General features: G+C 39.7%; 1 protein-coding gene and 1 long non-coding RNA gene across 2 annotated transcripts in view; one reads left to right on the top strand and one right to left on the bottom strand.

Annotated features, from left to right (window-relative positions):
• Positions 1-2625: 2625 nt before the first annotated feature.
• The window catches only part of ABHD5 (abhydrolase domain containing 5, lysophosphatidic acid acyltransferase), a 28891-nt gene continuing 18534 nt past the window's right edge, over positions 2626-12982 (bottom strand). Inside the window, exons 5-7 of the mRNA XM_042043564.1 lie at positions 9045-9156; positions 8326-8512; positions 2626-5698 (exon numbers count right to left, since the gene is read on the bottom strand). Coding sequence (XP_041899498.1) covers positions 5609-5698; positions 8326-8512; positions 9045-9156 — 389 coding nt within the window. The 3' untranslated portion in view covers positions 2626-5608. The remainder of the gene's footprint in view (positions 5699-8325; positions 8513-9044; positions 9157-12982) is intronic.
• Positions 8428-12930, top strand: LOC121671595. Its single transcript, XR_006018553.1, has 2 exons — positions 8428-8531; positions 10132-12930. It is a non-coding gene; the product is annotated as an uncharacterized LOC121671595 (long non-coding RNA).

Raw genomic sequence — 12982 nt, 5'->3', positions numbered from 1 at the left:
CAAGCCTTGTGCTGACCACAGAGAAGGGCTAAAAGCTAGGAAGAAGTCAGTGCCAGGGGATAAGCCAGCTGGTTCCCCACTTTTCTCTGTGCCTTACCTGCACCTACTATTGTCCTGCAAAGTTCCTTTGTGTAACAAACAGGCACAGCAGCTTCAGCTGCGAGTAGGCTCACTGCTGGTGGAATGCTTAGACTGAGGTGTTTAAGATGCCCAAGAGCCTCAAGGTTTCATCCTGCATCTCAGGGAGCTGGACACAGGGAAATAAATTTTGAGTCGGGGTGTGCAGCAAGCAAATCTGACAGCAGCATGGTACTCAGGCCCTGCAAGCCAGGAAACAAACCAGGGTCAAGAGCTGGATGGTGCACACCATCCCACTGCTCTCAGGAATCATCATGTGCTGGTCTTTCTACCCCCATGCGTGATCCCACTACCAGAGTCTTCCTTCCACTGTGTTTGCAGAATGGTTATTTTCCTTAACCCTGTACTTACCAGAGCATCTACTGGGGGTACTCATGATGCAGAACTGGCCATGGCACATGACTGATCACAGGGGCTCAGTGTCCAGCAGGACAAGCTGAGGGAGATCAATCTCACTCCTGGCAGTCACCAAGAAGAACACAAGCCTCAGGTAGACATGAGTAATAATCTCCTTTTCAGAGGGGGTCTCTAGCTGGGGGATTTGCATGCACTGAGCTGTCTAGCCTCCATTTTAGGTTTGAGCTCTGAGCGAATGCAAGAATCTTTAAATGAAGTCAAAGCAGAAAGGCAGGTGGGTATCAGGCCAGCATTTAAATATCACAACACTACAAAGGAAGTGATAGCCGCACCTTGCTCCACACACAGCTCCAGTCATTTACACATCAAGTAGGTGAATGTGAGAGTGCAGAAATAGACCTGTAAATATATGGAGATCCTGCTTTTGCAGTAGCTCATTTTCAAAGTACATCTACTCCTTAGCATACATTTGGGGTCACACTCCACAGCCTCTGCCCTGCTTCCCAAAACTTAGTTTCAGTTTGCTAGCTTTCCTCTGCAAGTGAAACATAAAATGCAAGTAAACACCTAACTTGTAGTGTTGTCACCACTTTCATCTTGCTGCTAATTACTAATGCAAATTATGTACATATCTAAAAATGTCTTCGGTACATTCCTGCTACTTGTGTTTCCTAAAGTATATGTGGCAAATATTTCCATATTTTATACTTCTACATTCTACTACCCACATCCAAATCTTAAGGTAGGATATCCTTGTGATCAAAAGCAACAAGGCAAACTGCAACAGAGCCAAGGCACCCCACTCCTCTTGTAAAAGATGAATTTATGATCTTTAGTGACAAGTCATGTTGTATATCTTGATTTTTCATCTTACCTCAGGCAGTCCAGTGACCCCCTTCCTCACGCTTCACCATCAGCTGATTTGTGAGAATACAGTTTCCCATGACTTCTTCAGTGCTGCATTAGAGGTAATTCTTTAAGGTTCCTGTCCAAGTACCAGTCTGAGACAATGGTGTCCAGCTCGGGAAAAAGCACTTGCATTCCGAGAACAAGCTTTAGCCAAAGGAGGGATACCAAAACTTTTAAGTGCCCCTATAGTGTAGATCCAAGCTCTCCAACCCGACTTCCCTCTAGCTGGCGCTGTAGGCATCCTCCTTAACCTCGGTAAGCTGCGCTACTTGCACACTAGACACCCCAAACTTTCCCTCACCATTTCCCTTCTCCTCCAGAGCTGACCAGCTCTTGGATGCTCCCACCCCAGAGCTCTTCAACTGAATTTTGCTGTTTCCAGCTGCCTCATTCCTTTCTAGCTCTTATTGTTCCATGTGGCGTAGGCTGTCATCCCAGCCATGTGCCTCTGCTCTCCACACTGGTCTGTCCATCCCCTGGCCTGAAAACCTGAAGGCTCCATCCATTTCCATCTGCTGCCAGTTAACACCTGAAGGCAGTTGCTGCACACGCCTGTGCCCTGTTCTGATCTTACCAGTCCCGCTAATACATGTCTCTCTTCAGCTACCTGTAGTGCCTCAATGCTTTACAAGTTTCACTTGTGCTTCCTGCAAAACATAAATCCCTCAGTGAAGGCTTCAAGGCAACATGGCTGTGATGCCACACTCAAAGATTGCAGGATGGCTTGATAGTCAACTGGCCAAAAGCACCCAACAAAATGGTAGATAAGCCAAGGAGCTCCAAGAAATTACCCATTTAAAAGCAGTTGACTGTGAGCCTTAGGCTTCTGCAGGCTCACATTTTAATGAATGCTAACAAAACAGGCATTCCTGAAAATGTCTGCCCATACATCAATTCCAGGTGTTTTAATTGTATTTAATCTTGTTTTCATCCCAATGAAAAAGCTGAGTAACTGTGATCTGGAAGGGCTTGGAACCTGAGGAACCACAGTGAGGACCACAGAAGGCATTTCAGAGAGAAACTGGCACATCGGCTCAGCACAAACAGTTGTAGCAACCTTAAAAAGATAACTTTTAAAAGGAATGGCTAGCATTGGTTTAATCCAAGTGAAACCAGATGATGACATTTCTCTTGTTTGGACCCATTTTTCCAAGATCAACACATATGAATTCACATTTTCCATTTCCATTTCACAATCAGATACAAACAGGGACTTCCTTGTGATGGTTGTGAGTGTTTTATTATAGTCTTATCAACAAGTTCTCTGAAAATCAGTTTTTCAGAACTAAAATCTAATCTGGCAGTGTTCAGTAAGTAACAAGATGAACTCAGCCATGGAAAAGAAAATATTACTAAGTTACTTTAAATAAATTTTATCACAACAACCTCAGGAAGAGTGTGTCCTGGAGATTTAGGCAGTTTATCTTGGATTTTTATTAATATTTTGGATTCTTTTTGTTATGCTCTAGCCTCTGGTACACAGCTGTGTTCATTTTGATGCTAGAATGGGATAGATCTTTGGGTGCCTGTATGCCTGTGATTCTTCTCTTATTTTATAGTGCTGTAATAAAAATAGCATCATCAGCATTCAGTGCTCACCACAGTACATTTAAGCAACTGGTCATTGCACTGAAACAGAACTTCTTGAGAAACTGAGATTATTTCCAGACAGTAATGGCTCACAAAAGGTCTAGCTCCCAAGACTTTTCAGCCATTCATCTTCTGTTCAGCACCTCCTATGACATTTATTACAGTAATTTGATCAGGTTATAGGACTCAGAATTCCATCTTGACCTTCAGAGCAGCATCTAATACTGCCTGGAAGATAATCCAGAATCATTTTCCTTACACATACAATCAACATTTTCAGCTTGCAGCTACTTGTTGACAAACACTCACCAGTTTCAGTTAACTACAAGGAAACCTAAGAACATTGAGACATTTGAAAATAAGCATTACTGTATTTTTAATGTATTTTGGATGGCTTACCTCAATTTAACTAATAACTCTTGATTTCCAGGGCTTAATTGCACGTAATTTTTATAAAAGCAATATCATCTCTTAACATTAATCAAATATTTAACATTTAAGAATTTTTTTTATTGTGCAAAACATAAGCAATAAGTCTTATTAGTACAATAAGCTGAAAAAGCAAGGGATATTTAAAACAATATTCACATCCAGTGTACAATTTTTATCCCTACTTCCAACTTCTAATGTGGAATCTACAATTCCCATCCATAAGTGCTGTCTGAAAATACCAATAGTTTGTTTCACCTTTTATTATTTGGAGAAGACTCAGAATTTATTTTTGCATTAAGTTTTTATGCACAACTAAACCAGCTGTTTAAATTGATAAATACAAAATAAGACACTGAAAAGGGTGAAAAATAACCAACCTTCTGAAGGCATCCACCTAAATGGTGGCATGACTGATAATTTATAGCTTATATTAAAAAACAGAATTGATAATTCTGATTTTCCATTTTCAACTCAAGATTTTAGCAAATAACCCAAAATTTTGTTTTACAGTTCTGGAATCTGCTAATTGAAAAAGTAATTTAATTCAATCTTAATTTTAATTAAAATCTTTATCTTGCTAGATATTAAGTGCTACCAGTCAAGGCAGCCACAAAAACTGTTTGATGTTTACATAGCACCATATAGATAAGTATCTCCTTCAGTAAGAGAGATTATGTTCTGCTGGGGAACATAATCAGGTTATTTCCTGAATATTTTAGGTATCTTTGCCTTCCACTTCATAAACATGTGCAACCATTCCTTAATTTGAGAAAAAAATGGACATAATTCAAGCTTTAAAACAGTGCTATCATTAATTAAAATTCTCTTTGTATAAAAGTATCAAGAACTCTTCAGTAGTCAATTGAATATTCAAAAACAGATCAATAGTTTTATGTAAACTTGTTAAAAAACAAACCACCACATAATTTGGCTTTAAAGTGACAAAGTATTTTTTCTTAATATAATTTACTAGGCATGTAAAGAACTAATGTCAAACTGTAATTCAAAAAGTAGCAGAGACTGGACTATCTCTGATATTGAAATACTCAATTAAAATACATAAAGAATCTCCAAAACATGTAATTATAATTCATTACAGTGGTATTGTTCATTCCAATAATAATCCTTCCTATAAGAAGGCTGCATGTTAAATAAAATACATTAAGCTGTTGCAGTTCCCTATTAGAGAACATCAATATTCTGCCTCTGTCTCTCCTGCAGCCCGAATTCACTAAAATATGGACTAGGCTTTCTACCAAAAGAAAATGGGAAACAGGCTCATTATCCAGGTGGATACTTCCTAGCCCTAATCAAAATCTTATCAGCTTATCCACAACTGTTAGGTTTAGACTAGTAACAAATCTTGCAGTAAAGCGTTAAAAATAGATGGAATAACTAACCAGCCATCTTCTGTATTTTAAACCACAGAAATCTACACATCAAAATATTTATGGAACCATGAATGCTGGTGACATCATCGACTCTTACACTGAGTCTTCCGTAAAAGTTGCACAGATGGAAAAGGATGCCTTGAGATAAATGGAAATAAAATCCAACAGAAGATAGATTTCCTAATACTGAGCCTCAATTTCTTACAAACTAACAAACATATTTCAGTGACAGACACTGCTCATTATTTTGGCCCCGTCCCTTTCCCAAAATCAGTTTCATAAGTTGTTACCACTCCAATTAAAAAACAAACCCTCTTAAAAATATTGTATATGGAGTTCTGAGTTCCAAAAATAAAATACATATTCAGTTTCATATTCTTGCTATGAAACATCAGCTAAAAAGTATGAACGTTCACAAAGAAACCAAATTGCATTTTGTACATTGTATCTCTATTGATACAGTTCTGTGTTGGAGAATTCAGCATTTTTAGAAAGTTCAACATGTGCAAAGTCCAATTAAATTTTGAAGAAAATTCCAGTTTCAAGAGTTACATGTAATTTTGTATCTGACAGGACAATTTCAAAAAAAAAAACTGTACAAAGTTAGCTTCAAACCTCTTCATTCCCCCCAAAAATAGGCACTCAGTGGTTTAAGTGTGCAAATGGCTTCTTAGAAGAAACAGTGTGCAAACAGAGCCTGTTCCATTAGCCCTGCATTCTTTAGTGATTTCCTAGAGAGTATTGCCATTAAATGCTATCTACGGTATGACATTCTAAAGATCAGAAGACATTCAGTCCACAGAGTCACAGATGTCTTTCACTTTCTCGTTGAAGTCTTCAGGTTGATCAGCATACACGTAATGACCTGCACCGAGGATAGCCTGGAGGATAAAGGTGAAGAAACATGTCAATATCACAAAAAGGTAACAAACAAATACTGGGACAGGTGAAGAACCTGGCTTTTACACATTCCCTAAGAGTTGGCATCATACAGCCTAAAAAACAACTCTAAACATAAGGAATAGCAAAGTATTCTTTTCCTTGTGAAGAAACTTTCCTACAGAGGAGAAGAAAATAAAACTACTGCTTATTCAACTGCTCACCTTGTTGAAAAAAACCCCACCACTGAAGTGTGCACAAGTCACAGCACAACAAACTTGGTAGATACATATGCCTTGCTTGCCTTCACTCTCCACTCAAATAGCCTATTTCTATAATTGCTAAAATTATAATTATGCTAAAAATGCTACAAAGTAAACCAACACCACAGTGTACAGCAAAGGTTCTTGACCCTGTTTTCTTTCCATTTTAGTCAGTCCAAGACTACTATTTATTTAAAACTAATTTTCCCTCCCCTACTTAAAATACTCTCTCTAAAGTCTCTAACCAAATCTCATAAAAGTATAGCTATATTATTGTGTTAAAAACCCCAGAAACTCAAAGCAAAAATTACTTAGAAATGAACACATGTAATAAAACCACAGAACCCCTGTGCATTTTACCAAGCATGGCACTGCCAGTCCACATCTTGGTCTCATTAGAGCCCATGCCCTCCTATGGGTTTTTGAGCATGCCTGCAATTTTACCACTCCAATTTACCTTTTAGAATCTGTATTTGGTTTGGCAAAATTTTAACCTGGAATACAATAAAATTTTCCACAGTCCCTTCTAAAAGTTCCTGACCAGAGCGGAAAAAACCTGCCAGAATGGTAAATGCTTACCCCAGCAATATTCTGTACACTTTTTAACAGTGACTTTCTGTTACAACTCCCTCTTTGGTCAAGCAGTGAAGTGACACTTTCAGTCTGGATATCAACATTTACGGAATGTATCTGTGCTCTTTACTACTCTGTCTTGGGGTGACTTTATGATGTGTATCCCCATATCGCTGCCCTATGCCCAGAAATTAATTTTTGTGCTTTTCTATGCCTCTAAACTGAGCTTGAGAGGAGGAAGGAAAAACTGAGCAAAACTTTTTCAAAGCAGTTTGCAGCTTGTTCAAGGTCACACAGAGATAGCGTTTTTTTTCCCAGCTGCAGCAGGGGAGCGAAGAAGCACCCGGCTTGCTGCTCCCGGGTCAGTTTCTGGCCAGTTGTTCAGCTTCTTTTTCTCCAGAGAGAGACTGGGAGTTAAAATTTTTTTTCCCTTCTCTGGAATTTCGGATTTTCTCCCTTTTCCACTGGACTACTTCAATATCAGAGCACATCAGGAGGACTTTCCACCGGGCATAGAGGGCCTGGCCCTGGGCCAAGCCCCAGCTCCAAGGAGACCAAAGGGAGGACTCTAACACTTTCCCAGGTTTTTTCTCCACAGCGGGAGATTTTATTATTTAGCATTATTTTCCTTTCCCGTGTGTTTGTTAAATAAATAGTTTTTATCTCTTTCACTTTCCTTTGAGGAAAATTTATTTTCCCTGAACCTGGTGGGGGAGGGGTGGTGACCTGCCTTCTCTCAGAGGATATATTTCTAAATTCGGCCAAACCGGATCACACACTTAAAAGAGTTGGATAACAATGTCTTTTCTCTAAGTTTCAGCTCTGAATTCAGCTGTATTGAGTCATAAAATTTTATTTGGATGACTTGTTATAGTATAGTATCAACATTACATATTGTACACTCTGTCCAGATAGTTCCAGACATCAGTAAGATCACAGCTGGTGTGTTCAAACATTTTATCACCTCACAGCATTTTAACATGTATGCATATTCAATTATCACAGTTGACTGATGTGAAAATGTGTGAAGAATACTTTTAAATTAGTTTGTTTTTACAGAAATAGGCAACAAAAAAATGCAGTGTGCACATTTCCATCAAGTTGTAAGTACACTCATTTTAAACGATAATACCATACCTTTAAACAAAAATGTCTTAGGTAGTAAGACAACATTAAGTATTTTTTTAATGACTTAAAGAAAGATGCTTACAAGAACCTAAGCACCAGGTACAAACTACTCTCTTATCAGAGAAACAAATGCATTATATAGACAGAAGAAGAGAGTTTATGAGAGCCTCCCCACAATCTTATACATATGGAGATAGTAGGACTGCTGTGGTTTAAAACACAGACAAGAACAGTGACCACAACACCTACTTCTATTAGCACACTGTAGAAAAAAATAAAGAATCACCTTGCTCACTGACCTAGTTTGGCCTCTAGTGCTACAGTAAGTTTTGTTCTTAGCCTGGGGACTCAACGCTTTTGTCTAGGTTTTCTGCGATGTAACATTTGTCTTCTCTCTCTCTCTTACAGAAAACAGAACTTATTACCCCAGGCTCTAATCAAAAGTGGCACCATTTCCACAGCAGGTATTCTATTCCACATAGAATCATAGAATGGTTTGGGTTGGAAGGGACCTTAAAGCTCATCTAGTTCCAACCCCCCTGCCATGGGCAGGGACACCTCCCCCTAGACCAGGTTGCTCAGGGCCCCATCCAACCTGGCTACATAGATATGATTGAAACAAATCCACACAAAAACCAAATGACAGCTTTGAAAGTCAAACTTACTATTGTCTTCACATAGGAATTTGGTCTCAGAGACTGGATAGTGCTGCCAGAATTGCCATCTATACATGAACGTGCTCCATAGACCACCGTGATAGGAATGTCTCGATCCATTTGTGAAATCCGTTGCAGCATCGGCCTCTTTGCCCATCCGTAAGGAATCGTCATGTTCTTGAAAGCTGTTTCACCACTTCAGGACATTCAAAAGGGTAAAAACAATTTCAATTGCCATTGGATCTGCTTTTTATCTAAACTGGAGTATCTGTACCTTTTGGTAGCACAAAGTACACGAGGTTGGGATTTTTTACAATTAAGAGAAGTAAGTTTTCAAGGTTTACATGTAATTTTCAACAGAAAGAGCCCATGTTTTTGCATGACTGAGTGGTAGCACTTAAAAGAATGAAATGCCTTATTTTAAAAGTTTTTAAAGACATTCTTTACACATTAAAATTCTCCAACAATTATTTAATTAAATGCAGTGCCCAAAATCTCACAGAATTAACACAAATTGAGAAGAAATACAGAATTAGGATACTCTTTATGTTTATCAGTATCTGGAATTCAAAAAAATTGCAATGGTACCTTTTTCTTCAATATAATAAATGCCACAATTAAAAAAAAAAATAGCATGCACACTGCTGCCATGGCCATTGGAGGGAGTAGCAGGCACTCAGTAAATGAACAACAGACTTCAAAACATACACTGGGAAACTCATACTCACCTGGGTGACTGTACATTGCAGTGATAGATATATTCAGCCACAGTGTTGTCATCAAACATTGATGAATATTTTCGCTTGAAATCTGGTCTTAAACGCTGAACAAGGCTTAATCCTGTTAAAACCAGAAAACACTGTTAGAGGGGGAATGAGTATAAATTACTTTATCAGATTGCCTAATGCTTTTCATTAGAGCCCTCAAAACACATCCCCTTGAAACTCTCGTGGCTTCTAAACCTGTATTTGGCTTTACCACTTACATGTCTTGGAATTAGCTGCATGATGGAATTACACCTAACATGAATGAAATACAAATACTCTAAAGAATTTTATGCTGCTCCCCCTGCTGAATACATATGGGGAATGTTTGAGTATGGTCACTACAGCAATAGAAGAAACCTACAATGGGGACCTGCAAAAGGGCTAAGCAGTGTCTTTTTGTCACCAGTTTAGTCTCACATGATACTGACACTTTCTCCTTGCTCTGGCAGTATCTAGTAGGCTAAATGCATCACACCTTTCAGGACCAGAAGGCACTGCTGAAAAAGCTGGGGTGCTTTTCTTGCTTAAGTCTGTCGTCTCCTCTTACAGAACAGTCTGCTTCTGAAGCCAGTTCATCCAACTAGTGTGTGGTTGAAAGAACAGAAGTCTATGACAAAAAACAGGTGTAGAAGTCCTAACATAAGGCACAAGTACTGGAATAAATGAAGAGACTGAATGTTGAAAACCATTGTCCTCATGCTCTCCTAACAAGCCAGTAGAGGTGTGTGTCTTTTCAGGGGCCAGTTCAGGCCTTCTGAATTTAAGCACCTTTTCTGAATAACTTCTCTAAGGAAGAAGTCTCTTCTACATTGACCAGATGGATCTCTGGGACAAGAGCCTCACCAGAAGGCTAATCTTAGTCTAAGAACATTAGTCATCCCTAATATCTGATCCAACCCTTTCAGTTTGAAGCCCTTAGCCCCTGTCCTATCACTACACACCCTTGCAATAAATTTCCCTCCAGCTCTGTTGTAGGCCCCCTTTAGGTACTGTAAGGCTCCTACAAGGTGTCCTCAAAGCCTTCTCTTCTGAATCTTAACTCTTTCAGCCTGTCTTCATATGAGAGGTGCCTCCAGCATGACCATCTTCATGTCCCTCCTCACGACTATCTCCCACAGGTATGCCTCCAACACTCATATTGGGGCCCCAGAGCTGGATGCAGTATTCCAGATGGCATCTCAGGAGAGCAGAGCAGAGCGAGAGAATCACCTCCCTCAATCTGCTGGCCACACTGCTTTTAATGCAGCCCAGGATATATTTGGCTTTTTGGGCTGCAAGTACACATTGGTGGGTCATTTTGGGCTTCTCATCAACCAACATCCCAGGTCTTTCTCCTCAGGGCTTCCCTTAATCTATTCTCTGTTCAGAGGTGGTTTGGATTACCCTGACCCAGGTGCAGGACCTTGCACATGGCCTCATTAAACTTCATGAAGTTGGCATGGGCCCATCTCTCAAGCCTGTCCATGTTCCTCTGGATGGCATCCCTTCTCTACAGCTTGTTGACCACATGGCTTGGTGCCATCAGCAGACTTGCTGAGGGTGCACTCGATCCCACTGTCCATGTTGCTGACAATGATGTGTAACAGCCCATCCCAACACTGATCTGCGAGGAACTCATCACTGGTCTCCACGTGGACATTGAACTGACTGAGTGTGACTGACTGTTTCCCCTTTTCCAGATGGTAGGAACTTCATACTGTTGTTAATCTGTGCAATTATGATGATGTCACTTCGCACCCCACACTGGGCAAAGGGCTGGTATTATTTATGTAGACCTTGTCACAGTGATCTATGCTTTCGTAACCTTGAGACGATTGCAACACGCCCTTATGCATGCTTTAAACAGATTTAGAAAACGAATACAGTGCAAGGGAAAATAATTCCCTTATGAAACAGTGGTTTAACTCCCAAAGCAATGAAGATTTTGTAGAAGTCTGGCAACTGGCTCTGCCCTATTTTCCCTACACAGCATACAATTGCTGGACTTCTTTCTCTGTGTGTTTGGGTTTTCTGAACACAAGTGAACACAGCTGGCTTGGAATAAGAGTACTTGGAAGAAAGAGACTAATTCAGTGTCTTGCCCTGTGAGCACAGAGGCCACAGCATGAAGTGTTACCAAATTTTAGAATTCACTTTCCATTTTGATAAGAAGTGTCTTGTCTGTGGGTCCAAGTCCAAAGCAGTTTTTCCCTGGGAATTTACAGGGGAGAATGAAACAAGGATTCAAGGCAACTTGGAACAAATTTTGGAATGAAATCACACTGTAAATCATTGTTGTAATGTTTATTGAAGAAATTCTGAATTGTCTGGCTGATGTTTTCCACAGTGTCTATGAAAATGCTATAAGAAATTCTAACATTGAAGACACCAAGTTCCACAAAAAGGGTGTGGTCACAGTGACATTTCTGTTGTCCTGAGGAATTTTCAGGCATCCAGCTCTGGCACCAAAGCACCAAACCCCCACCAAACTGTGAGACTCCTGGGTGACTGTTCCAGTTAAGTGAAGGAAAACATGCAAATCAACTACCTGGAAACCACTCAAAGAAAAAAATATCTCTGGATTCTGTCTCTCTCCCAGTTTTAAGTATTTGCCTGCAGGTCTGATTAAATATCCTTGTGATTCTATTGTGATATCCCAATGAACCTGGCTCACATTTAAGTGCCTAACTCATGCCTTTGAACAAGGGCAATTGGCTTTAGAGTACGGTTCAAACAACTATGTCTTCCCATCAGCTTAAGCACATTTGCAGGTGGAATGAAACCTGGGGTTCAGTTCAGTGCCTTTTCAGCAGGTTACGTCTGACACCTACTCACAGCACTGTGTTTAGACCTACCCTTCTCCAAGAACTATGTTTCACCTGTCAAGAACTTAAGTTGGTGACAGAAAACTTTTTTACCAGTGCAGTGAGAAACAGATGAAAAATTTTTTAAAGGCACTGCCCTCCAAGGCAACCTATAAGGGAGGCTAGGTTTGGGGACACCTTGCCAAGACAGAGTCTGCTTCTGCATCATGGTTCGACTGCACTTATTGCTAAGGGAGACTATTTCAGCTTTGAATTTTCCCGTGTGGATTGATCTATGCATGCACACATTAAATCAGTGCATATCACTCAATATGCTCCAGGTCATTTTGTTAACTGAATTAGCATTTTACTTTAAAAAAAATCTGTTTGTACAAAACATGTTGCTTGTCTGAAAAACTAAATTTGTCACACTACTGAAAAGAAACAAACAAATCAGCATATTAAAATATATATTCTATAGAAACAGATTTAGGAAACAGATGTGGTTTAAATGTAAACAATGCCTAGACATCTCACAAGTTTATCTTCAGACTGAATACCAGAAATGATGAAGAGGTGAGTTAATTTTAATTTGTGAGGGGCCTGAAGGATATCTTTTATCCAAGCCTCTCCACAAGATAATTCTGCAGCACAGAGAGTAACAGACAGATAACCTCTTTCTCTTCTAGAAGGAATACATATAATCACTTCAAGATTTTATTACACTCTTCTCCCCACACCCCAGATGAACTAAAACCATGGTATTTTTGGTCAGCCCTATCTAGCCCTAGTACTAGGGTACAGAGAGTTTATCTACCATCCTATCAGTGCTGTTGAAGAAATGGAAATATGAACTGCCAGCATAATGAGGCCCACAAGATTTGCTAGAGTAGTAAGAAAATGGCTAACAGAAAGAACCCAGTTTCAACTTCTCTAAACTCAGGCCAAAGATTTTCACATTTATGAGAGACTGCCTTCTAACTTTAAGGGAATTTGTAAATCCTGTTTGCTCATCAAACTGGAGTTAGAAAGGAAGCTAAATGGATTGTGACCAGAAGCAACCAGAAAAAAAACCTTTCACATTCATGCCTCTTTGTTAGGGTTCCCCAACAGACA

Source organism: Corvus kubaryi, unplaced genomic scaffold (genome assembly GCF_017639235.1).
Source record: "Corvus kubaryi isolate FWS band 111438036 unplaced genomic scaffold, C.kubaryi_AGA036_p1.0 37398, whole genome shotgun sequence".
NCBI lineage: Eukaryota > Metazoa > Chordata > Aves > Passeriformes > Corvidae > Corvus > Corvus kubaryi.
The sequence above is the reverse complement of the archived record's forward strand: the minus strand, read 5'-3'. Positions and strand labels throughout refer to the sequence as shown.